The sequence below is a fragment of the Phocoena sinus genome, chromosome X (assembly GCF_008692025.1).
Source record: "Phocoena sinus isolate mPhoSin1 chromosome X, mPhoSin1.pri, whole genome shotgun sequence".
Lineage (NCBI taxonomy): Eukaryota > Metazoa > Chordata > Mammalia > Artiodactyla > Phocoenidae > Phocoena > Phocoena sinus.
In genome coordinates this window covers 52,779,242-52,803,034 of record NC_045784.1, presented here as the reverse complement: position 1 = coordinate 52,803,034, position 23,793 = coordinate 52,779,242, and the positions used below count along the sequence as shown (strand labels likewise).

The following is a 23,793-nucleotide window of genomic DNA, read 5'->3' as shown; positions in this document are numbered from 1 at the left end:
CACGGGACTCTGGCAGTGGTGGGCTGCACAGGCTCCTGGAAGGGGAACTGTGGATAGTGACCAGTGCTTGCACACAGGCTTCTTGGTGGCTGCAGCAGCAGCCTTATCGTTTCATGCCCATCTCTGGTGTCCACACTGATAGCCATGGCACGTGCCTGACTCTGTAGCTGGTTTAGGTGGTGCTCTGAATCCTCTCTCCTCACGCCCTGCAAAACAATGATCCCTTGCCTCTTTGGCAGTTCCATACTTTTCCCTGGACTCCCTTCTGGCCTACTGTGGAGCACCAGCCCCCTTCAGGCTGTATTCATGCAGCCAACCCCAGTCCTCTCCCTGGGATCCTACCTCCAAAGCCTGAGCCTCAGCTCCCAGCTCCCACCTACCCTGGCGGGTGAGCAGAAAAGCCTCTTAGGCTTGTGAGTGCAGGTCACCCGGGATTTGTGCAGGAATCTCTCCAATTTGCCCTCTTCACCCCTGTTGCTGAGCTCTCCTCCCTGGCTGCAAAGTTCCCCTCCCCCTGCCCAGCCCCATTCTCAGCCAGTGAAGGAGCTTTCTAGTGTGTGGAAACTTTTCCTCCTTCAACCTCCTTCCCAGAGGTGCTGGTCCTGTCTGTATTATTTTGTCTCTGTTTTTTTCATTTTTCTTTTCCCCTACCCAGGTATGTGAGGAGTTTCTTGCATTTTGAAAAGTCTGAGGACTTCTGCCAGTGTTCAGTAGGTGTTCTGTAGGAGTTTTTCCACATGGAGATTTATTTCTGATGTATTTGTGGGGAGGAAGGTGATTTCCACGTCTTACTCTTCCACCATCTTGAAGCTATTCCATGTGTGTATGTTTCTTTGTGTGATTTTGTCTGTTTAGGATTGCTATTACTATGTAGTTTGGGGTTATATCTGTTTGTTTGTTTGTTTTTCTTCCTTTTCTTCTGAGCCATGTGGCTGGCAGGGTCTTGGTGCTCCAGCTGGGTGTCGGGCCTGAACCTGTGAGGTGGGGAGCCGAGTACAGGTCATTGGACCACCACTAACCTCCTGGCCCCATGAAATACCACTCGGTGAGGGGACAGAAAAAGATATTCCATGCAAATGAAAATCAAAAGAAAGCTGGAGTAGCAATTCTCATATCAGACAAAATAGACTTTAAAATAAAGACTATTAAATAGACAAAAAAGAACATTACATAATGATCAAGGGATCGATCCAAGAAGAAGATATAACCATTGTAAATATTTATGCACTCAACGTAGGAGTACTTCAATACATAGGCAAATGCTAACAGTCAAAAAGGGGAAATCAACAGTAACACAAAAATAGTGGGGTACTTTAACCCCACTTTCAACAATGGACAGATCATCCAAAATGAAAATAAATAAGGAAACACAAGCTTTAAATGACACATTAGACCAGATGGACTTAATTGATATTTATAAGACATTCCATACAAAAATTACAGAATACACTTTCTTGTCAAGTGGTCATGGAATATTCTCCAGAATAGATATATCTTGGATCACAAATCAAGTCTTGGTTAATTTAAGAACATTTGAATTTGTATCAAGTAGGCTTACAGCCCACGACACTATGAGACTAGATATTAACTGCAGGAAAAAAACTGTAAAAATTACAAACACATGGAGGCTAAAAATACACTACTAAATAACCAAGAGATCACTGAAGAAATCAAAGAGGAAATCAACAAATACCCAGAAACAAATGACAATGAAGCACGATGACCCAAAACCTGCGGGATGTAGCAAAAGAGTTCTATAGGGAAGTTTATAGCAATAAAATCTCAGCTCAAGAAACAAGAAAAATCTCAAATAAACAGCCTAACCTTACACCTAAAGCAATTAGAGAAAGAAGAACAAAAATTAAAAAAAAACAAAGTGTGCAGAAGGAAAGAAATCATAAAGATCAGATCAGAAATGAAAAGAAATGAAGGGAAAAATAGCAAAAATCAGTAAACGTAAAGCTGATTCTTTGGGAAAAAAAGAATTCATAAACCTATAGCCAGACACATCACACACAAAAAAGAAGACTCAAATCAACAGAATTAGAAATGAAAATGAAGGAACAACTGACACTGCAGAAATATAAAGGATCATGAGATTACTACAAGCAACTATATGCCAATAAAATGAAAAACCTGGAAGAAATGGAAAAATTCTTAGAAAAGTAATACCTTCCGAGACTGAACCAGGAAAAATAGAAAATATGAACACACCAATCACAAGTGCTGAAATCGAAACTGTGAGTAAAAATCTTCCAACAAACAAAAGCCCAAGGTCAGATGGCTTCACAGGTGAATTCTATCGAATATTTAGAGAAGAGCTAACATGTATCCTTCTCAAACTCTTGTAAAATATAGCAGAGGGAGGAACCCTCCCAAATTCATTCTATGAGGCCACCATCACCCTGATACCAAAACCAGACAAAGATGTCACAAAAAAAGAAAACTATAGGACAATATCACTGATGAATATAGATTCAGAAATCCTCAACACAATACTAGCAAACAGAATCCAACAGCACATTAGAAGGATCACACAGCAGGATCAAGTGACATTTATACCAGGAATGCAAGGATTCTTCAATATAAGCAAATCAATCATTGTGATTCAGCATATTAACACATTGAAAGATAAATCCATGTGATGATCTCAATAAATGTAGAAATAGCTTTCGACAATATTCAACACCCACTTATGATAAAAACTCTCCAGAATGTGGGCATAGAGGGAACCTCCTCAACATAATAAAGGCTATATATGACAAACACACAGCAAACAGCTTTCTCAATGGTGAAAAACTGAAGCCGTTTCCCCTGAGATCAGGAACAAGACAAGGTTGCCACTCTCACCACTATTATTCACCATAGTTTATGAAGTTTTAGGCACTGCCATCAGAGAAGAAAAAGGAATAAAAGGAATCCAAATCGTAAAAGAAGTAAAACCGTCACTGTTTGCAGATGACATGATACTATACCTAGAGAATATTAAGGATGCTACCAGAAAACTACTAGAACTAATCAATGAATTTGGTATAGTAGCAGAATATGAAATTAATGCACAGAAGTCTCTTGCATTCCTATACAGTAATGACAAAAAATCTGAAAGAGAAATTAAGAAAACACTCCAATTTACCACTGCAACAAAAAGAATAAAATACCTAGGAATAAACCTACCTAAGGAGACAAATGACCTATACAAAGAAACTGTAAGAAACTGATGAAAGAAATTAAATATAATACAAACAGATGGAGAGATATACCATATTCTTGCACTGGAAGAATCAACATTGTGAAAATGACTGTACTACCTAAGGCAATCTACAGATTCAATGCAATCCCTATCAAACTATGAATAACATTTTTCACAGAACTAGGACAGAAAATTTTACAATTTGTATGGAAACAAAAAGACCCTGAATAGCCAAAGCAATCTTGAGAAAGAAAAATGGAGCTGGCGGAATCAGGCTCCCTGACTTCAGACTATCCTACAAAGCTATGGTAATCAAGACAGTATGGTACTGGCACAAAAAATAGAAATATAGTTAAATGGAACAGTATAGAAAGCCCAGAGATAAACCCACACACATATGGTCACCTTATCTTTGATAAAGGAGGCAAGAATATACAATGTAAAAAAGACAGCCTCTTCCTTAAGTGGCCCTGGGAAAACTCGAGAACTACATGTAAAAGAATGAAATTAGAACACTTCCTAACACCATACACAAAAATAAACTCAAAATGGATTAAAGACCCAAATGTAATGCCAGACACTCTCAAACTCTTAGAGGAAAACATAGGCAGAACACTCTATGACATAAATCACAGCAAGAGACTCTTTGACCCACCCCACCTCCTAGAGAAATGGAAATTGAAACAAAAATAAACAAATTGCACCTAATGAAACTTAAAAGTTTTGCACAGCAGAGGAAACCATGAACAAGACAAAAAGACAACCCTTAGAATGGGAGAAAGTAGTTGCAAACCAAACAACTGACAAAGGGTTAATCTCTGAAATATACAAGCAGCTCATCCCACTCAATATCAATAAAACAACCCCATCCAAAAATGGGCAGAAGACCTTAATAGACATTTCTCCAAAGAAAATATACAGATTACCAACAAACATATGAAAGAATGCTCAGCATCACTAATCATTAGAGAAATACAAATAAAAACTACAATGAGGTATCACCTCACACCAATCAGAATGGCCATCATCAAAAAATCCACAAACAATAAATGCTGGAGAGGGCGTGGAGAAAAGAGAAGCCTCTTGCACTGTTGGTGGGAATGTAAATTGATACAGTGACTATGGAGAACAGTATGGAGGGTCCTTAAAAAACTAAAAATAGAACTACCATATGACCCAGCAATCCCACTACTGGGCATACACTCTGAGAATACCATACTTCAAAAAGAGTCATGTACCACAATGTTCATTGCAGTTCTATTTACAATAGCCAGGACATGGAAGCAACCTAAATGTCCATCAACAGATGAATGGATAAAGAAGATGTGGCACATATATACAATAGAATATTACTCAGCCATAAAAGGAAATGAAATTGAGTTATTTGCAGTGAGGTGGGTGGACCTAGAGTCTGTCATACAGAGTGAAGTAAGTCAGAAAGGGAAAAACAAGTACCATATGCTAACATATATATATGGATTTAAAAAAAATGATTCTGATGAACCTAGGGACAGGACAGGAATAAAGACGCAGATACAGGACTTGAGGAAACAGGGAGTGGAGAAGGTAAGCTGGGACGAAGTGAGAGGGTAGCACTGAGATATATATGCTATCAAATGTAAAATTGATAGTTATTGGGAAGCCACCACATAGCACAGGGAGATCTGCTCTGTGATTTGTGACCACCTACAGTGGTGGGATAGGGAGTGACAGAGGGAGACGCAAGAGGGAGAGGATATGGGGATATATGTATGCATATAGCTGATTCCCTTTGTTATACAGTAGAAACTAATACAACATTGTAAGGCAATTATACTCCAATAAAGATGTTAAAAAAAATAGCAAAAACTACCTCGAACCTACAGCAGAGCAACAACAATACAACACACACACACAAATAAAGAAAAAAATAAATAAAAATACCAATAGAACAAAGAAACAAAAGAATTTAAAAATGAGAACAGTTAGGACTAGACTAACATAAACAAAAAATTTAAAATATAGAGCAAACAAATAATGCAAAAAAACATAAAATATACACGTAAAACAATCAAAAACATAAAAATAAATAAAAAACAAAGAACACAAGAAAAAAACTCTAACACAACAAAAAAGTAAATTAAAAATAGAAAAATGAATATATATCTTTAAAACTTTTTAATTAAAAATAAAAGAAAAAATAATAAATGCAACACCACCAACAACTGAATAAAATGAAACAAACAAAAATGAATAATAGTAATAATCATATTTTCCTGGGGCCTCCTCTGTCAGTGTCCTTGCTCCCACAGTGAGCCAGAGCCAATCTCCACCTCCTCTGGAGGCCCTCCAATACCTATAGGTGGGTCTCTGGACTTGCTGTGGGCACTGTGGGGCCAGCTCACATTCTGACCTGGCCCGACTCCCACGTTTACTTACCCCCCATAGTCCACTCCTAGGAAGCCCAGACCAGTCTCTGTTGTGGGACCACTCATCCATTCAGGTATTCCACAGACACAGGATTTACCAAGCTGATCTCGGGGATTTAATCTGCGGCTTGTGCAGCTGCACAGAAAGATTTCTGTTTGTGTTCCTTAGTTGCACTGCCCCTGGGGGTTCCAGCAGTTATTTGCCCATTTGGCAGAAGTTCTAGTGTTAGTAAATGAATTTTCATTACTCTACAGTCTAGGTGCTCTTTATTTTATTTTTATTTTTTTAAATTTTTTATTTTATGTTGGAGTATATTTGATTAACAGTGTTGCATTAGTTTCAGGTATATAGCAAAGTGATTGAGTTATACATAAACATGTATCTATTCTTTTTCAAATTCTTTTCCCATTTACGTTATTACAGAATATTGAGCAGAGTTTCCTGTGCTATACAGTAGGTCCTTGTTGGTTATCTATTTTAAATATAGCATTGTGTACATGTCAATCCCAAACTCCCAATCTATCCCTCTCCCCAACGCTTCCCCCCGGTAACCATAAGTTTGTTTTCTAAGTCTGTGAGTCTGCTCTTTAACCTGCTGGGTTTTATGTTTTTCCTGTTTCCCAAGGTAGGTGAGTCTGTGCCTATGCCCCTCAGCAATACCTATCCCTACTGCAAATTTCTACTACAGAGGTGTGGTTCCCACATATACCATGTCTCCACCTTTACCTCTCATTTCTATCTGGTCATTTTATGTGCAATGGCTGTTCAATCAGCCCTTAAGAATTGCTCTCTATATAGGTGTAGATTTGGTGTGTCTATGGTAGGAGGTGAGCTAAGGGTCTTCCTATGTCACTATCTTGGACGCGTCTCCTCCCAAGATGTATAATTTAATACATATTTTTTGACACAGCTGTGTTGCCTAGATATGCTCCAGCATGAATGAGTTCTGCTTGCCATAACTCTTTTCTCCTCTGAAACCTTCCTAGCCAGGAAGACACTTATAGATGGTTTAGTCCTACTCTTCTCCACCCTCCATTTTATGGATAGGTCACCATAGGCCTAGAGAGGAATAGACTCATGCCTAGGACCAGCAAGTCACCCTAGAGCCAGGCCAGGCATTCAGTTTAATAGGGCTCTGATTGAAGGTTTTCTGAATACCTGAATAATTTAGTTTGTCCTTTTTCTTCTTGGCTGAAAACTTCTCAAAGAAGGAAGCTGACCTGTTATTCTTCTGCCTGCCTCTACAGCTCTGGGTGAACCAGGAGGATGGGGTGGAGGAAGGGCCCAGTGACGTTCAGAATGGGCACCTGGACCCCAACTCAGACTGCCTTTGTCTGGGCCGGCCACTCCAAAACCGGGACCAGATGCGAGCCAACGTAATCAATGAGATCATGAGCACCGAGCGTCACTACATCAAGCACCTAAAGGACATTTGTGAGGTAGGCCCAGCTATGATGGTGCATGTGAGGGCACTCAGGGTGGGGTAGAGGGCACTTGCATGAAGAAATGACAACCTTCCTGGGCCGTACCTGTGAAAATCCCAAGATATTAGGAAACACAGCTTGACTAACCTCGTAGATTCTGTTCTGTGAGTGAGACTCCTCCCTTGGGGTTTCTCAGTCTCTCTGTTTACTTCTCTCCTTTTTGCTATCTACCTGTCTGTCTAACTTTCATATTCATATTCCCTCTCCCCACCCTCTCTCTCTGCCTCCCTCTGTCCCCTCTGCCGGAAACTCTATCCCTATCCTCTTGTTTTCTGATCCAGTTGTTGCCACCCCATGTAAGGGCCTGACTTCATTACAGCAAAACACATTTCCTGCCAAGCCAGTGGTTTACAAACTTGAGTGTGCACCAAAGTCCCTGGGCTAGCTTGTTAAACATGCAGATTCCAGCCCTCTTTGACCCCACCCCCCACGCAAAGTTGTGAATTCTCAGCCTGGGATAAAACACGGAAATCTCTATGTTTTGCAAGTATCCCTGGTAATACTTGTCTTCCACTATGCTACTCTGCCCTCTAGGGACTGTGGCTCCACATTGTCTAACTCCATCCCTTCCATCTTTCTGACCTGAGTGAGGATGAGAACCTTTTTTTCTCACACTGCCTTGAGTCCAGCAGAGACAAGTTGGCATTTTCAAAGGACCTTTTACTAAACAGTATGAGAAAACCAATGAGAGATAGAGAAAATAATGTTTTTAGAAGGATTTCTCTCCCCCCCCACACACACTATAGCGTTATGCTTGACCCAGTGAAAAACTCTACCTTGAATATTTTCATCCCCTTTATTCCAGATAAGAGATCAGGTCCTACTTTCTGTCCTCCAGCCCTATTGATTAGGTTCAGGACCACTCTGTAATCAATGGTATAGCTCTGACATTTTTCAAAGTTCTTGTTTCTTTAGAGCAGTGCTGCCTAATAGGAAGCAGTGCTTCCTGCAGTGATGAAAATGTTCTGTATCTGCAGTCTCCATTACAGTAGCCACTGATCAGATATCTGTGGCTGTTGAGCACTTGAGATGTGGCTAGTATGACTGAGAAATGGAATTTTAAATTTTATTTCATTTTAATTTAAATAGCCACACGTGACTAACAGCAACCACATCGGAGAGTGCAGCTCTGAAAAGATCAAGACCATGGACTTTGGGCCTTAACTTTCTTCACCTAAATTCATTTTTCACCCCTTCCAGGCAGGTTAAAGATTATCTCCTCCCCCTTCCCCAAGGCAGTAAGGTAGGGTAGAAAGAACAAGGGCTCTGTGGACATGGAGTGCTGGCTTTCACATCTTAACTTAGTCACTAATTAACCCTGTGGCCTTGAAGGTGCCTCTTAACTCCTCTAACCTTTGATTTTATGACTTGTCCAGTAGGCTTCATTTTACCAACCTCTTAACTTTATTGAGGAAATGAAGTAAATCTAATATTGTAAGTATTTGGGAAAAGGTAGTTTTCCTTTTCTTCCTTCCCTTTTCATCTATTCACCTATCCATCATTGTCTCTCTTTTATCTTTTTCTCTTCCTCCTACCTCCATACAAATGGTTGATATATATTTTTAATTACCCTCTCGAATATGTTACGTGGCATTGGGCATCAAACCACTGATATGTCATTCATTCCACAAGCATTTAGTGGAGTTCTGCTCCATGCTAGGCCTTGGACATAGCTCCTACACTCAAACTGTTCTGCCTTAGAGGAATAGCATCTGAATCACCTGGGAGCTGGTTAGAAATGCAGAATCTTTAATTCCACTCCAGACGTGAATTCAAATCTACATTTTAACAAGGTTCACATTTGACTTACAATACATATTAAAGTTTGAGGAGCACTGCTGTAAAATGATAGCTATCTTACACTATTTATAATAGCAGGACATGGAAGCAACCTAAATGTCCATCAACAGAGGAATGGATAAAGAAGATGTGGTACATATATAAATGGAATATTACTCAGCCATAGAAAAGAAATAATGCCATTCACAGCAACATGGATGGACCTAGAGATTGTCATACTGAGTGAAGTAAGTCAGACAGAGAAAGACAAACATCATATGATATCACTTGTATGTAGAATCTTAAAAAAGGCTACAAATGAACTTATCTACAAAACAGAAATAGAGTTACAGGTGTACAAAATACATTTATGGTTACTGCAGGGTAAGGCAGGGGATGGATAAATTGGAAGATTGGGATTGACACATACACACTACTAATAGAATAGATAACTAATAAGGACCTACTGTATAGCACAGGGAACTCTACTCAATATTCTGTAATGGCCTATATGGGAAAAGAAGCTGAAAAAGAGTGGATATATGTATATGTATAACAGATTCACTTTGCTGTACACCTGAAACTAACACAACATTGTAAATCAACTATACCCCAATAAAAACCTTTTTTAAATGATAGCTATCTTATAATGTCATAAGGTCTATAATACAAGTTAGTACAGTCTGGTCTTTACCCAGCAGCCAAGGGATGATATCAATACCTAAGTCATTCATATCACTCCTCTGCTTAAAACTTTCCAATGGCTCACCTTTCCTTCTTGAGTAAAAGCCAAAGTTCCCATTATTACTTACAAAGCCCTGTGTGATCAACCCTTCCTTACCTCTGTGACTTCATCTCTTGCTCTTTTCCCACATGCTCTCACTACTTTAGCCACATGGCCTAATTGCTGTTCCTTAAAAAGGCCTGACACACTCCCCCTTCATAGCCTTTCCACTGGCTTTCCCTTCTATCTAAATCACTATTCCCTCAAATGTCTATGTGGATCCATTTCTCACCTCCTTCAAGGCTTCACTCAAATATCATCTCCTTGAGACCTTCCCTGACTATTCTATCTAAAATTGTAACCATGTACTATCTTGTTTTATTTTTCTCCATCGCACTTACTGCTTTCTGACTTATTATATATTTTGCTTTTGTGTTTTGTTTATTGCCTTTCTCCCCTACTAGAAAGTAAATTCCATGAGGGAAAGGTTTTTTTTTTTTATTGATTTACTGATACATCCTCAACATCTAGCATAGTGCTTGGCAGATGGTAGATGCTCAATAAATACTTTTGGAAGTTGGAATTAAATATAAGTGCTCACGTGCATGTACTATTTTGGCAAAGTACATTCACATCTTATGTCATTTGATTTTCAGACAGGAAATAGGTTGTTATTGTTATTCCTATTTTCTAGATCAACAGTCTGAGTCTCTAATAGGCAAAATTACTTTCCCAGAGTTCTCAGGCACTGGCCCAGTGGGAGTCTTAGTCTTAAAAGGATTTCGTTCCCAACTCCCAAACATCTTGGCCTCTTCCTACAGGGCATGGGCTCAGAACAGCAATGCAAGTATTTATCCTTCCAAAAGAGAGAGTGCTATGACCCTGTTTTGAGGAATTGCCTAATCCAGCCAACCTAAGCAAAGCTTTTGTTAGTGTTCTGCAAGTTCCCTATCTCTTTATTATTCTTGATTCTGAAGCTAAGGGTTTAAATGGGAATGGGAAGTATCTCTTTGTCCCATCCTTCAACCACAGATGTCAAAGGAACGTTTAGCTAGAGCAAAAGAAGGGTAGAGAAAGCTGTGTCTTGATGGGCCAGAAGGCAGTATTTTAGCTCAGGGGTGTGTTACCTAAACCAAAAGCTATGAGGAACAATATGATTTATAAGAAGAATATCAAAACCAGAATTGGGAGTCCCAGGTTCAGGTCCCACCTTAGTCACAAACTGACTGAGGAACGTCGGGTGAATCTTTTCCATCCTGGACCTTGTTCCCCAACTCTAAAATTAGCAGGTTGGTAGAGTTGCTCTTTAAGTGTTGTCTGACTCTTACTTTCTCTGATTCTGTGAGATCTAGGTATGCTGTCACTAAAGAACGCTGTGGTAGTGATCCGTGATTCTGCATGTTTTGCCATTTCCTCCTTGTTACCCATGGAGGCATGTCTTACTCAGGCATGAATGTGTTAACAAGGCATAATCTACTCTTTCTGTAGGTTAAGGGATATCACTTAATACTGCATTTAGTATAGGAAAAAGTCACTATCTATTAGAAAATATTTATTTATTTATTTATTCATTCATTTATTAATTACTCCTGGGAACAGAAAATGCCTCACAAACATTTAAGTTATAATACCTTCATTTTATAAATGAGGAAGTAGGAAATAGAGTTATTTTTATCAAAGTTATTCAGTGAAGCCAGTAAAAGAAAATATATTTTTTAATGAGTTCTCTGAAAAGATGACATTCTTCTTTCTAAATCCAGACAGTGGGATAAAAGAGTACTGGCTTAGTTCTAGGTCACCTTGACCAATGATTGGTGATATTACCTCTTGTAATCTTAGAAATCATATTATGATCAGGGAGACTGAGACACAGGGCAAGCAAAGCTAAATATGCCTTATAAAGTTGCCTCATCTGCCTCTCTGAGGAAGATCATCTCAGTCATCTGATATCTATGAAATAAATTCTGTCCTCAAATGCGTCCAGAAAAGCTGGAACTAGCTTTCCTCAGTCATTCGTATTACTGTCTTATACCCTTCACCATCAAGAAATTCTTCCTAGGTCTAATAGAGTTTATCATGCTATAGCTTCAAGACATTTGCATTTGATATGTTTAAGCCTGGAGTTTTCAAACTTACTGTTTTTATTTTCTTTCTGTTAATTGCCTATCCTGATGATTTCCAATGGTCTTTATATCTTGGTGTATACATCGAAAATAATACATGTATAAAACATTAATATTTGTATAGCATACTAAAGTAAAAGGATAAGGCAGCTCATTGGCCTGAAGTGACCAGCCCAGGGATTTCTGGCTGCTCTAGGCCCTACCTATCTATACCACCTGGACATTCAAGGCCCTGTTCCCATCCTTTGCCCATTTTCCCATTGTTTCTCATATTTTTCTTGCTGATTTATAGGAGTTCCTTGTATATTCCAGATATTAATCCCTTGTCCGTTTTCCAAGTTGCAAATAGTCTTCTTCCTGTCATCCTCTTATTTTTTTTTTTATTTTTTATTTTATTTTATTTTTTTTTTAAACATCTTTATTGGGGTATAATTGCTTTACAATGGTGTGTTAGTTTCTGCTTTATAACAAAGTGAATCAGCTATACATATACATATGTTCCCATATGTCTTCCCTCTTGCGTCTCCCTCCCGCCCACTCTCCCCATCCCACCCTTCCAGGCTGTCACAAAGCACCGAGCTAATATCCCTGTGCCTTGCGGCTGCTCCCCCCCCAGCTATCTACCTTACTACGTTTGTTAGTGTGTATATGTCCAAGACTCTCTCTTGCACTGTCAAAACTCACCCTTCCCCCTCCCCATATCCTCGAGTCCGTTCTCCAGTAGGTCTGCGTCTTTATTCCTACCTTACCCCTAGGTTCTTCATGACATTTTTTTCCCTTAAATTCCATATATATGTGTTAGCATACGGTATTTGTCTTTTTCTTTCTGACTTACTTCACTCTGTATGACAGACTCTAGGTCTATCCATCTCATTACAAATAGCTCAATTTCATTTCTTTTTAAGGCTGAGTAATATTCCATTGTGTATATGTGCCACATCTTCTTTATCCATTCATGCGATGATGGGCGCTTAGGTTGTTTCCATGTCCTGGCTATTGTAAATAGAGCTATTTGTAGTTTTTTAAGGAACCTCCATACTGTTCTGCACAGTGGCTGAACCAATTCACATTCCCACCAGCAGTGCAAGAGTGTCCCCTTTTCTTCACACCCTCTCCAGCATTTATTGTTTCTAGATTTTTTGATGATGGCCATTCTGACTGGTGTGAGATGATATCTCATTGTAGTTTTGATTTGCATTTCTCTAATGATTAATGATGTTGAGCATTCTTTCATGTGTTTGTTGGCATTCTGTATATCTTCTTTGGAGAAATGTCTATTTAGGTCTTCTGCCCATTTTTGGATGGGGTTGTTTGTTTTTTTGTTATTGAGCTGCATGAGCTGCTTGTAAATTTTGGAGATTAATCCTTTGTCAGTTGCTTCATTTGCAAATGTTTTCTCCCATTCTGAGGGTTGTCTTTTGGTCTTGGTTATGGTTTCCTTTGCTGTGCAAAAGCTTTGAAGTTTCATTAGGTCCCATTTGTTTATTTTTGTTTTTATTTCCATTACTCTAGGAGGTGGGTCAGAAAGGATCTTGCTGTGATTTATGTCATAGAGTGTTCTTCCTATGTTTTCTTCTAAGAGTTTGATAGTTTCTGGCCTTACATTTAGGTCTTTAATCCATTTTGAGCTTATTTTTGTGTATGGTGTTAGGGAGGGATCTAATCTCATACTTTTACATGTACCTGTCCAGTTTTCCCAGCACCATTTATTGAAGAGGCTGTCCTTTCTCCACTGTACATTCCTGCCTCCTTTATCAAAGATAAGGTGTCCGTATGTGCGTGGGTTTATCTCTGGGCTTTCTATCCTGTTCCACTGATCTATCTTTCTGTTTTTGTGCCAGTACCATACTGTCTTGATTACTGTTGCTTTGTAATATAGTCTGAAGTCAGGGAGCCTTATTCCTCCAGCTCCTTTTTTCGTTCTCAAGATTGCTTTGGCTATTCGGGGTCTTTTGTGTTTCCATACAAATTGCGAAATTTTTTGTTCTAGTTCTGTGAAAAATGCCAGTGGTAGTTTGATAGGGATTGCATTGAATCTGTAGATTGCTTTGGGTAGTAGAGTCATTTTCACAATGTTGATTCTTCCCATCCAAGAACATGGTATATCTCTCCATCTATTTGTATCATCTTTAATTTCTTTCATCAGTGTCTTATAATTTTCTGCATACAGGTCTTTCGTATCCTTAGGTAGGTTTATTCCTAGATATTTTATTCTTTTTGTTGCAATGGTAAATGGGAGTGTTTTCTTGATTTCACTTTCAGATTTTTCATCATTAGTATATAGGAATGCCAGAGATTTCTGTGCATTAATTTTGTATCCTGCTACTTTACCAAATTCATTGATTAGCTCTAGTAGTTTTCTGGTAGCATCTTTAGGATACTCTATGTATAGTATCATGTCATCTGCAAACAGTGACAGCTTTACTTCTTCTTTTCCGATTTGGATTCCTTTTATTTCCTTTTCTTCTCTGATTGCTGTGGCTAAAACTTCCAATACTATGTTGAATAAGAGTGGTGAGAGTGGGCAACCTTGTCTTGTTCCTGATCTTAGTGGAAATGCTTTCAGTTTTTCACCATTGAGGATGATGTTTGCTGTGGGCTTGTCATATATGGCCTTTATTATGTTTAGGAAAGTTCCCTCTATGCCTATTTTCTGGAGGGTTTTTATCATAAATGGGTGTTGAATTTTGTCGAAAGCTTTCTCTGTATCTATTGAGATGATCATATGGTTTTTCTCCTTCAATTTGTTAATATGGTTTATCACATTGATAGATTTGCGTATATTGAAGAATCCTTGCATTCCTGGAATAAACCCCACTTGATCATGGTGTATGATCCTTTTAATGTGCTGTTGGATTCTGTTTGCTAGTATTTTGTTGAGGATTTTTGCATCTATGTTCATCAGTGATATTGGCCTGTAGTTTTCTTTCTTTGTGACATCCTTTTCTGGTTTTGGTATCAAGGTGATGGTGGCTTCGTAGAAGGAATTTGGGAGTGTTCCTCCCTCTGCTATATTTTGAAAGAGTTTGAGAAGGATAGGTGTTAGCTCTTCTCTAAACGTTTGATAGAATTCACCTGTGAAGCCATCTGGTCCTGGGCTTTTGTTTGTTGGAAGGTTTTTAATCACAGTTTCAATTTCAGTGCTTGTAATTGGTCTGTTCATATTTTCTATTTCTTCCTGATTCAGTCTTGGCAGGTTGTGCATTTCTAAGAATTTGTCCATTTCTTCTAGATTGTCCATTATATTGGCATAGAGTTGCTTGTAGTAATCTCTCATGAATTTTTTAATTTCTGCAGTGTCAGTTGTTACTTCTCCTTTTTCATTTCTAATTCTATTGATTTGAGTCTTCTCCCTTTTTTTCTTGATGAGTCTGGCTAGTGGTTTATCTATTTTGTTTATCTTCTCAAAGAACCAGCTTTTAGTTTTATTGATCTTTGCTATTGTTTCCTTCATTTCTTTTTCATTTATTTCTGATCTGATTTTTATGATTTCTTTCCTTCTGCTAGCTTTGGGGTTTTTTTGTTCTTCTTTCTCTAATTGCTTGAGGTGCAAGGTTAGGTTGTTTATATGAGATGTTTCCTGCTTCTTAAGGTGGGCTTGTATTGCTATAAACTTCCCCCTTAGAACTGCTTTTGCTGCATCCCATAGGTTTTGGGTCGTTGTGTCTCTATTGTCATTTGTTTCTAGGTATTTTTTTATTTCCTCTTTGATTTCTTCAGTGATCACTTCATTATTAAGTAGTGTATTGTTTAGCCTCCACGTGTTTGTATTTTTTGCAGATCTTTTCCTGTAATTGATATCTAGTCTCATGGCGTTGTGGTCGGAAAAGATACTTGATACAATTTCAGTTTTCTTAAATTTACCAAGGCTTGATTTGTGACCCAAGATATGATCTTTCCTGGAGAATGTTCCATGAGCACTTGAGAAAAATGTGTATTCTGTTGTTTTTGGATGGAGTGTCCTATAAATATCAATTAAGGCCATCTTGTTTAATGTATCATTTAAAGCTTTTGTTTCCTTATTTATTTTCACTTTGGATGATCTGTCCATGGGTGAAAGTGGGGTGTTAAAGTCCCCTACTATGAATGTGTTACTGTTGATCTCCCCTTTTATGGTTGTTAGTATTTGCCTTATGTATTGAGGTGCTCCTATGTTGGGTGCATAAATATTTACAATTGTTATATCTTCTTCTTGGATCGATCCCTTGATCATTATGTAGTGTCCTTCTTTGTCCCTTTTAATAGTCCTTATTTTAAAGTCTATTTTGTCTGATATGAGAATTGCTACTCCAGCTTTCTTTTGGTTTCCATTTGCATGGAATATCTTTTTCCATCCCCTTACTTTCAGTCTGTATGTGTCTCTAGTTCTGAAGTGGGTCTCTTGTAGACAGCATATATAAGGGTCTTGTTTTTGTATCCATTCAGCCAATCTGTGTCTTTTGGTGGGAGCATTTAGTCCATTTACATTTAAGGTAATTATCGATATGTATGTTCCTATTTCCATTTTCTATATTGTTTTGGGTTCGCTACTATAGGTCTTTTCCTTCTCTTGTGTTTTGTGTCTAGAGAAGTTCCTTTAGCATTTGTTGTAAAGCTGGTTTGGTGGTGCTGAACTCTCTCAGCTTTTGCCTGTCTGTAAAGGTTTTAATTTCTCCATCAAATGTGAATGAGATCCTTGCTGGGTAGAGTAGTCTTGGTTGCAGGCTTTTCTCCTTCATCACTTTCAGTATGTCCTGCCACTCCCTTCTGGCTTGTAGGGTTTCTGCTGAGAGATCAGCTGTTAACCTTATGGGGATTCCCTTGTGTGTTATTTGTTGTTTTTCCCTTGCTGCTTTTAATATGCTTTCTTTGTATTTAATTTTTGACAGTTTGATTAATATGTGTCTTGGCGTGTTTCTCCTTGTATTTATCCTGTATGGGACTCTCTGTGCTTCCTGGACTTGATTAACTATTTCCTTTCCCATATTAGGGAAGTTTTCGACTATAATCTCTTCAAATATTTTCTCAGTCCCTTTCTTTCTTTCTTCTTCTTCTGGAACCCCTATAATTCGAATGTTGGTGCGTTTCATGTTGTCCCAGAGGTCTCTGAGACTGTCCTCAGTTCTTTTCATTCTTTTTTCTTTATTCTGCTCTGCAGTAGTTATTTCCACTACTTTATCTTCCAGGTCACTTATCCGTTCTTCTGCCTCAGTTATTCTGCTATTGATCCTATCTAGAGTGGTTTTAATTTCATTTATTGCATTGTTCATCGTTGCTTGTTTCATCTTTAGTTCTTGTAGGTCCTTGTTAACTGTTTCTTGCATTTTGTCCATTCTACTTCCAAGATTTCGGATCATCCTTACTATCATTATTCTGAATTCTTTTTCAGGTAGATTGCCTATTTCCTCTTCATTTGTTAGGTCTGGTGGGTTTTTATCTTGCTCCTTCATCTGCTGTGTGTTTTTCTGTCTTCTCATTTTGCTTATCTTACTGTGTTTGGAGTCTCCTTTTTGCAGGCTGCACTTTCGTAGTTCCCGTTGTTTTTGATGTCTGTCTCCAGTGGCTAAGGTTGTTTTAGTGGGTTGTGTAGGCTTGCTGGTGGAGGGGACTAGTGCCTGTGTTGTGCTGGATGAGGCTGGATCTTGTCTCTCTAGTGAGCAGGTTCATGTCTGGTGGTGTGTTTTGGGGTGTCTGTGGCCTTATTATGATTTTAGGCAGCCTCTCTGCTAATGGGTGGGGTTGTGTTCCTGTTTTGCTAGTGGTTTGGCATAGGTTGTCCAGCACTGTGGCTTGCTGGTCGTTGAGTGAAGCTGGGTGCTGGTGTTAAGATGGAGGTCTCTGGGAGATTTCCACCGTTTAATATTATGTGGAGCTGGGAGGTCTCTTGTTGACCAGTGTCCTGAAGTTGGCTCTCCTACCTCAGAGGCAGAGCCCTGACTCCTGGGCTGGAGCACCAAGAGCCTTTCATCCACACAGCTCAGAATAAAAGGGAGAAAAAGTAGAGAGAATTAGTAGAAGTATGAGTAAAGAAAGAAGGAAAGGAGGAAAGGAAGGAAGGAAGAAAGAAGCAGAGAAGGAAAGAAAGGAGGGAGGGAGGGAGGGAGTTAGGAAGGAAGGAAGGAGGGAAAGAAGGAAAAAAGACAGAAAGAAAGATGATGCAGTAAAAATAAAATAAAGTATAATATAGTTATTGAATTAAAAAATATTTAGAAAAAAATAAAAAAGGGACGGATAGAACCTTAGGACAAATGTTGGAAGCAAAGCTATACAGAGAAAATCTTACACAGAAGCATACACATACGCCTTCACAAAAAGAGGTAAAGGGGGAAAAATCATAAATCCTGCTCCCTGAGACCACCTCCTCAATTTGGGGTGATTCATTGTCTAAAGGAGGGAAGGAAGGAAGGAAAGAAAGGAAGAACGAAGGTAAAGTATAATAAAGTTATTACAATTAAACTTAATTATTAAGAAAAAGAATTTAAAAAAAAATCATGGACGGATAGAGCCCTAGGACAAATGGTGGAAGCAAGAGTATACAGACAAGATCTCACACAGAAGCATACACGTACACATTCACAAAAAGAGGAAAAGGGAAAAAAATCATAGATCTCGCTCCTAAAGTCCACCTCTTCAATTTGGGATCATTCCTTGTCTATTCAGGTATTCCACAGATGCAGGGTATATCAAGTTGATTGTGGAGCTTTAATCCGCTGCTTCTCTGCCTGCTGGGAGAGATTTCCCTTTCTCTTCTTTGTTCTCACAGCTCACAGGAGCTCAGCTTTGGATTTGGCCCTGCCTCTGCATGTAGGTCGCTGGAGGGCGTCTGTTTTTTCGCTCAGACAGGACGGGGTTAAAGGAGCCGCTGATTCGGGGCCTCCGGCTCACTCAGGCCGGGGGTTGGGGGATGGGGGAAGGAGGGGCACTGCGTGCGGGGCGGGCCTGCGGCGGCAGAGGCAGTGTGACGTTGCGGCAGAGGCCGGCGTGACGTTGCACCAGCCTGAGGCCTGCCGTGCGTTGTCCCGGGGAAGTTGTCCCTGACTCCCGGGAACCTGGTAGTGGCGGGCTGCACAGGCTCCGCGGAAGAGGGGTGTGGAGAGTGACCTGTGCTCGCACACAGGCCCCTTGGTGGCGGCAGCAGCAGCCTTAGCGTCTCCCGCCCGTCTCTGAGGTCCGCGGTTTTAGCCGCGGCTCGCGCCCGTCTCTGGGGTTTGCGCTTTCAGCCGCGGCTCGCGCCCGTCTCTGGGGTTCGCGCTTTTAGCCACGACTCGTGCCCGTCTCTGGGGTTCGTGCTTTTAGCCGCGGCTCGCGCCCTTCTCTGGAGATCCTTTAAGCAGCGCTCTTAAACCCCTCTCCTCGTGCACCAGGAAACAAAGAGGGAAGAAAAAGTCTCTTGCCTCTTCGGCAGGTGCAGGCTTTTCCCCGAACTCCCTCCCGGCTAGTCGTGGTGCACTAACCCCTTCAGGCTATGTTCAAGCCGCCAACCCCAGTCCTCTCCCTGAGCTCCGTCCAAAACCAAAACCCGAGCCTCAGCTCGCAGCCCCGCCCGCCCCGGCGGGTGAGCAGACAAGCCTCTCGGGTTGGTGAGTGCTGGTCGGCACCGATCGTCTGTGCAGGAATCTCCACGCTTTGCCCTCCGCACCCGTCGCTGTGCACTTCTCCGAGGTCCCAAAACTCCCCCCTCCGCCTCCCGCAGTCTCCGCCCGCGGAGGGGCTTCCTAGTGTGTGGAAACTTTTCCTCCTTCACAGCTCCCTCCCACTGGTGCAGCTGCCGTCCTTATTCTTTTGTCTCTGTTTTTTCTTTTTTTCTTTTGCCCTACCCAGGTACGTGGGGAGTTTCTTGCCTTTTGGGAGGTCTGAGGTCTTCTGCCAGCCTTCAGTAGGAGTTCTGTAGGAGTTGTTCCACGTGTGGATGTATTTCTGGTGTATCCGTGGGGAGGAAGGCGATCTCCGTGTCTTACTCTTCCGCCATCTTCAAGGTCCCCCCCATCCTCTTATTTTTTAATGGTTTTGTTTAATTTGAAAAAAAGACATCCTGAACAAGAGAAGAAAAGAAAACTAACAATTTAAGAATTCTGCTGCTAACTTACCTTTTGTCATCATTAGCATGAGAAGAGCTAGTCATTTTGCAGTTATTCAACATATATCTATTGAGCAGCAACTATATGCCAGGTACTGTATTAAACTCTAGAGATACAGCTGTGAACAGGACAACCATGGTCATCATTCCCTAGTTTTATTAAAATTATTTTCAAGATGTTTATCAGGTCTCCTGTCAGGTCTTAGACTTCCAGGCAAAACAGTACATGATATCTCTAGAGAGTCAAGAGCTCAATGGGGCCCTGGAAATCTTTTCTGATATATGCATTTTAGAGATGGAGACACTGAAGTCCAGACTTGCAAGAGCCTTTCCCTAAAGGGTTTTTCAAACCCCAGGTGATCCAGAGGTTCTTTGATCCACATTATTTCCCTGCAATCTTTGGAATCTTCCCTGGAGGTCATGGGGTCAATTTGTATCCCATATCAAGGCACTAATTCTATTGGTTTGGGCAAAAGGTTCATTCGTTTTATCCATAAGATGGCTCTAGTAGCACTTAGTTGTCTTTAACATAATTTGAAACAATTTTGTTAGAATGTATGTGACAGCTGTCACATCAGTGTACATTTTAAAAAGGACATCAAAATTGGTGAATTTTTGTGTGGCCATTTTAATATTGAAGATGGAAGAAAAAAAGCAACATTTTTGGCATATTATGCTTTATTATTCCAAGAAAGGTAAAAACGCAACTGAAACACACAAAGATTTTTGCAGTGTATGGAAAAGTTGCTGTGACTGATTGAACGTGTCAAAAATGGTTTGTGAAATTTTGTGCTGGTGATTTCTTGCTGGATGAAGCTCCATGGTCAGGTGGACCAGTTGAAGTTAATAGCGATCAAATCCAGACATTAATTGAGAATAATCAACATTATACCACGTGGGAGATAGCCGACATACTCAAAATATACAAATCAAGCATTGAAAATCATTTGCACCAGCTTGGTTATGTTATAATCGCTTTGATGTTTGGGTTCCACATAAGTTACGTGAAAAAAACCTTCTTGACCATATTTCTGCTTGTGATTCTCTACGCAAACATAATGAAAACGTTCCATTTTTAAAACAAATTGTGACAGGCAATGAAAAGTGGATACTGTACAATAATGTGGAATGGAAGAGATCGTGGGGCAAGTGAAATGAAACACCACCAACCACACCAAAGGCTGGTCTTCATCCAAAGAAGGTGATGTTGTGTATATGGTGGGATTAAAAGGGAGTCCTCTATTATGAGCTCCTTCCAGAAAGCCAAACGATTAATTCCAAGTACTGCTCCTAGTTAGACCAACTGAAAGCAGCACTCAACAAAAAACGTCCAGAATTAGTCAACAGAAAATGCATAATCATCTATCAGGGTAATGCAAGACCTCTTGTTTCTTTGATGACCAGGCAAAACCTGTTACAGCTTGGCTGGGAAGTTCTGATTCATCTGCCAAATTCACCAGACATTACACCTTTGGATTTGCATTTGTTTTTGTCTTTACAAAATTCTCTTAATGGATAAAATTTCAATTCCCTGGAAGACTGTAAGAGGCACCTGGAACAGTTCTTTGCTCAAAAAGATAAAAAGATTTGGGAAGATAGAATTACGAAGTTGTCTGAAAAATGGCAGGTGGTAGTGAAACAAAAGGGTGAATACATTGTTCAATAAAGTTCTTGGGGAAAATGAAAAATGTGTCTTTTATTTTTACTTAAAAACTGAAGGCACATTTTGGCCAATCCAATAGCTCAATGCATTAGATCTAGACTTAAATCAACCCTCGTGGGTTTTGAAACAGAGTGAAATAAATAGTCCACCTTCCTTGCCTATTACCATGGCAGTCCCAGGGCTAATTCATGCCTTTTGTGATTGATTTGATAACGCCCACTGTAATGCCTTCATACTCATGCCCACTTTACTCCTAGGAGAGGTGAGGCTCTCAAAAACTACCTCTGTTCAATCAGTTCACACCCACTGCCATATCACCCTATTCTCTTTTACCATGCAGATGGAGTTAGAGGGCGTTTGAAGCATGCTTAACAGTAATATCTATAGACCCCTTCTGCTCCCTCTGCCCTGTAATAGGCCTTCAGAGGTCTTCTGAGTCTTCTCTTCTCCAGGACAAACAGCCCTGGTTCCTTCTACCATTCTTCATGGTTTTGCTTTTCAGGGATCTCTCTACCCTGCTGACTTCCCACTGTCTCTGTATCCTTTACTCCATGTTCCTCTGAAAACAGGGCTCAGAATTGAATGCTGCTCGCCTGCAGGGGCGTGATTACCTTCCTATGACTTCTCATTCCACCCTCTCAATCTGTTTCTTCATCCCTAACTGAAAATGACATTAGTTTTTTTTTTTTTTTTTTTTTTTTGGCAGTCATATTCCACTGCCAACTCATCTTAACTTATATGCCCTTGGGGGGAGACCTTCAGATGGTGGAGGAGTAACACATGGAGATCACCTTCCTCCCCACAAATACATCAAAAATACATCTACATGTGGAACAACTCCTACAGAACACCTACTGAACGCTGGCAGAAGACATCAGACTTCCCAAAAGGCAAGAAACTCCCCACGTACCTGGGTAGGGCAAAAGAAAAAACAGAGACAAAAGAATAGGGACAGGACCTGCACCTGTTGGAGGGAGCTGTGAAGGAGGAACAGTTTCCACACACTAGGAAGCCCCTTCACTGGTGGGGACAGGGCGTGCCCGGGGGTAAGTTTTGGAGCCACAGAAGAGAGCGCAGCAACAGGGGTGCAGAGGGCCAAGTGGAGAGATTCCAGAAAAGAGGATGGGTGCTGACCAGCACTCACCAGCCCAAGAGGCTTGTCTGCTCACCCGCTGGAGCTGGTGGGGGCTGGGAGCTGAGGCTCGGGCTTCGGAGGTCAGAAACCAGGGAGAAGACTGGGGTTGGCTGCATGAACACAGCCTGAAGGGGGCTAGTGCACCACAGCTAGACTGATTGGAGTACAGGAAAAAGTCTGGAGCTGCCTAAGAGGCAAGAGAACATTGTTTCGGGGAGCACGAGGAGAGGGGATTCAGAGCACCGCCTAAATGAGTTCCAGAGATGGGCGCAAGCCACGGCTATCAGCACAGACACCAGAGATGGGCATGAAATTCTAAGGCTGCTGCTGCAGCCACCAAGAAGCCTGTGTGCAAGCAAAGGTCACTATCCACAACTCCCCTCCCAGGAACCTTTGCAGCCCACTGCTGCCAGGGTCCCATGATCCAGGGACGACTTCCCACGGAGAACACCCCGCACACCTCAGGCTGGTGCAACGTCACACAGGCCTCTGCTGCTGCAGGCTAGCCCCGCATTACATACCCCTCCCTCCCCCAGCTTGAGTGAGCCAGAGCCCCCTAATAAGCTACTACTTTAACCCCGTCCAGTCTGAGCAAAGAACAGATATCCTCAGGCGACCTACATGCAGAGGTGGGGCCAAATCCAAAGCTGCACCCCAGGAGCTGTGTGAACAAAGAAGAGAAAGGGTTATTTCTCCCAGCAGCCTCAGGACCAGTGGTTTAAATCTCCACAATCAACTTGATGTACCCTGCATCTCTGGAATACCTGAATAGACAATGAATAATCCCAAAATTGAGGCGGTGGACTTCGGGAGCGACTGTAGACTTGGGGTTTGCTTTCTGCATCTAATTTGTTCCTGACTTTAGGTTTATCTTAGTTTAGTATTTAGAGTTTATTATCATTGATAGATTTCTTTATTGATTTGGTTGTTCTCTTCCACTTTTTTAAAATATATATATATATATATATATATATATATACACATATATAATTTGTTCCTTTTTCACTTTTTGTGAGTGTGTATGTATATGCTTCTTTATGTGACTTTTTCTGTATAGCTTTGCTTTTAACCTTTGTCCTAGGGTTCTGCCTGTCTGCTTTTTTTTTTTTTTAGTATAGTTTTTAGCACTTGTTATCATTGGTGGATGTGATTTTTGGTTTGGTTGCTCTCTTCCTTCTTTTTTTAAATTACTTTTTATTTTTATTGTGATAACTTTGTTTCATTTTCTTT

The 23,793-nt window shown here is 40.5% G+C and overlaps 1 protein-coding gene across 1 annotated transcript in view; it reads left to right on the top strand.

The window, feature by feature from the left end:
- ARHGEF9 (Cdc42 guanine nucleotide exchange factor 9) overlaps positions 1-23,793 on the top strand; it is a 213,991-nt gene that overhangs the window by 104,490 nt on the left and 85,708 nt on the right. The window contains exon 3 of the mRNA XM_032620875.1: positions 6,847-7,038. Within this exon, the coding sequence (XP_032476766.1) occupies positions 6,847-7,038 (192 nt within the window). The remainder of the gene's footprint in view (positions 1-6,846; positions 7,039-23,793) is intronic.